We start from the raw sequence: 2595 nt of genomic DNA, 5'->3' as shown, positions 1-2595 counted from the left end.
CATGTACACTGACAGGCAATTCGGGTCTTTCGGCGAAGAATACTTGGTTGCTGTACGAAAATTACAGGGCGCCCCAAAAAAAAAAAAAATTGGCACCATTCGCTGTCAAGCTCGGCCGCACAGATGTTGGCCGAAGAGTGGGGCAGTACGCAAAAAAGTTCCAGAAGTGGGCCCCGCTGAGTCACAGTCACGGTCTCCGCCTCGTATCGATCGGACGCATGGGTTGGGCGGTTGCACGTCCACACCATCCAGCCCAGACGTGACGCGACCCCATCTTGGCTCCCGTATGTTTCAGTGATGACTCGGCGCTGAGTAAGTGAGGCGTGTACACGAAATAATTGAGGAATGGGATTGAATTGTTCAACGGATCCGACGTGGGAGGCTTTGGAGTTTGGTGACTGAATGATTTGCTCCGTTTTTGAGATCCGGTGAAAATCTCGTTGTGCTTGTAATTCATCAGAGCTCTTACTCGTATCTACGTGGAAAACAGTCCAGGTGCAGTGCACGGGGGTCCAGGTTCGGGATTCTTCAGAGACTATCTATGTACACCCGAGGAGCAGTTCGTTCACGCCAAAAGCATGAAGAGAAATTGGTGAAGAGAACCAGATGCGCCAATCTCTGAAGAATTGCAGATAGAAAGACTTCCGTTTGCTGAAACCCCTGCATGAACTGGACTGCGCAGTCGATGGATCTTGCATGAATCAGGATCTGCCAGCCCACAACGAAATACTCGTTCGTAAAAGAATCAAAATTTGGCAAATATACTTAGAAATTTGTACGATTGCCTGGAATAATTACACAGCCATGGCGCTCTTGCACACCGGCTCTCTCCTCATCATACCCAACTCCAACCCCAAAGGATCTAACCCCAAACTCCCAAAGGATCTAATCAAAAGCAGGGATTCCGCTCATACGGCCGAACTGAAATTTGACCCCGCTGTGATCCTGGTGAGTTCACAGCAGGAGCAAAAACATGGCCGTCCAAGAACCCCCGCGCATCTCCTCCAATCGCTCGTTCCCAGCCCCAAGGCAATTAAGGCACTTGATTGCTACAGCTACTAGGCTACTACAGGAACGATCCGGCGACCCTCATCCAGCTAGCTGGCGACGGACACGTTGGCCTTGGCAGAGACGGCGGCCGCGGACACCGGCGCCGGCGCCGGGGCCTCGCGCGCGCTTCTTTGAGCCTGGGCCTGCGCTTGCTGCTGCTGCTTCCGGCGGGAGCTGGCCTGCTGCCTGGCGAGCGCGGCGTCGTGGTTGATCTGCTCGTAGCGGCAGTCGTCGCTGCAGAAGGGGGTGTCCCCCATGTACATGAAGATGTCGCTGTTGCGGGCGAGCGGCTTGGCGCAGAGCGCGCAGGCGTGGAGGTCCAGCGGCGGCGCGTGGCGCTGGCCGGGCTCCTGGCTGACCGTCTCCGGCTCGAAGAAGAAGGTGCAGGCCATCGGGGCAGAGCTCGAGCGGTAGGTTGGGAGATGGAGAGGGAGAGTGCGGGTGCTTTGGTTGAGCTAGGTTGGGGGAGGTGGTCTGTGGGCGGAGCTCCAGTGATATAGAAGACGGAGTGGAGGTAGGCGACAAGAGGGTTGGAGGCGGTGACGTGGTGCTTGGGCGGAAAGCGGAGGGAAAACTGTGGGTGGTTCTCGAACCCGCAGGGTAGGCGGCCCACCGGTCAGGCTATGCCGGAGTGGTTTTAATCATTACTTTATTGTTCTGTGGCTGTGGCCCGCGGTGCAGCTGGTGCCTGGCGGTGGTGGGAGCCATACCGATGAGAACGACAACGTCGATGGGGTTTCATTTGCTTCGACCGATGAATGATGATACTAGCGTGCACTCACTCACCTTGATTCTTGACGTGGCCAACAGCTGGGCGTGGGCTCGTGGCTTGTGCTTTCACGTCTCGGACTGCAGCTTTTGTTTAGGCTCCTTCTTTCACGAACAAAGGAAAAGCGCCATGCCGAATTTTGCACGGCCAGAGACGCATCGGACTTGAATCGAATCGACCTAGACGCGAGCGCATGGGCGTGGTAGTGGCGCAGTGCCGCTCCTTTTTGCTGTAGTTCCATCGTTCTCGTCGCATAAAAGGCACTGTGCTTTTACGCGAACGTTCGCTCTGTGATTCCGAGTGGCCGGCACCAGCTTTGTTGCCCCGCACCAGCCCATACCCCGGATTTCCTATACACCGACCAGGTCGGCGCTTACCGCGCGCCGCACACCCCCGCGCGCGGTACGGGCCGGCCCAGTTCGGGTGTTGGGCCACTTGGTCGTTTTCTTTTTTTGAGATCTTTTTTCTGTTCTTTTCTTTTTCATTTCTGTTTTCTTTTTCATTCCTGTTTTTTTATTTTTTTGTTTCTTTTTATTTTCTGTTTCTTTATCTTTTTTTTCGCTCTTAAGATTTAATTTTTTAAATTTAAATATATATTTAAATGTAAAATGTTTTATCTCAAATATTCGAGAAAATACAAATTCGAAAAAATTTCAAGTAAAAAAATTGTTCAAATGCGAAAATTGTTCAAATGAAAAAATTGTTCAAATTCGAAAATTGTTCATATATAAAAAATAATAAATTTTGAAATTTTTTGTTCCAATTTAAATTTCAGA

At 51.7% G+C, this 2595-nt stretch overlaps 1 protein-coding gene across 1 annotated transcript; it reads right to left on the bottom strand.

The window, feature by feature from the left end:
• Positions 1–1097: 1097 nt before the first annotated feature.
• LOC124671432 (FCS-Like Zinc finger 3-like) lies at positions 1098–1442 on the bottom strand. The gene has a single exon (XM_047207805.1). The coding sequence runs from the start codon at positions 1440–1442 to the stop codon at positions 1098–1100; it is 345 nt and encodes a 114-aa protein (XP_047063761.1).
• Between the last annotated feature and the right edge of the window lie 1153 nt (positions 1443–2595).

The sequence above is a fragment of the Lolium rigidum genome, chromosome 7 (assembly GCF_022539505.1).
Source record: "Lolium rigidum isolate FL_2022 chromosome 7, APGP_CSIRO_Lrig_0.1, whole genome shotgun sequence".
NCBI classification, from domain to species: domain Eukaryota; kingdom Viridiplantae; phylum Streptophyta; class Magnoliopsida; order Poales; family Poaceae; genus Lolium; species Lolium rigidum.
Note: the sequence above shows the minus strand (reverse complement) of the source record. Positions and strands in the feature narration are given on the sequence as shown.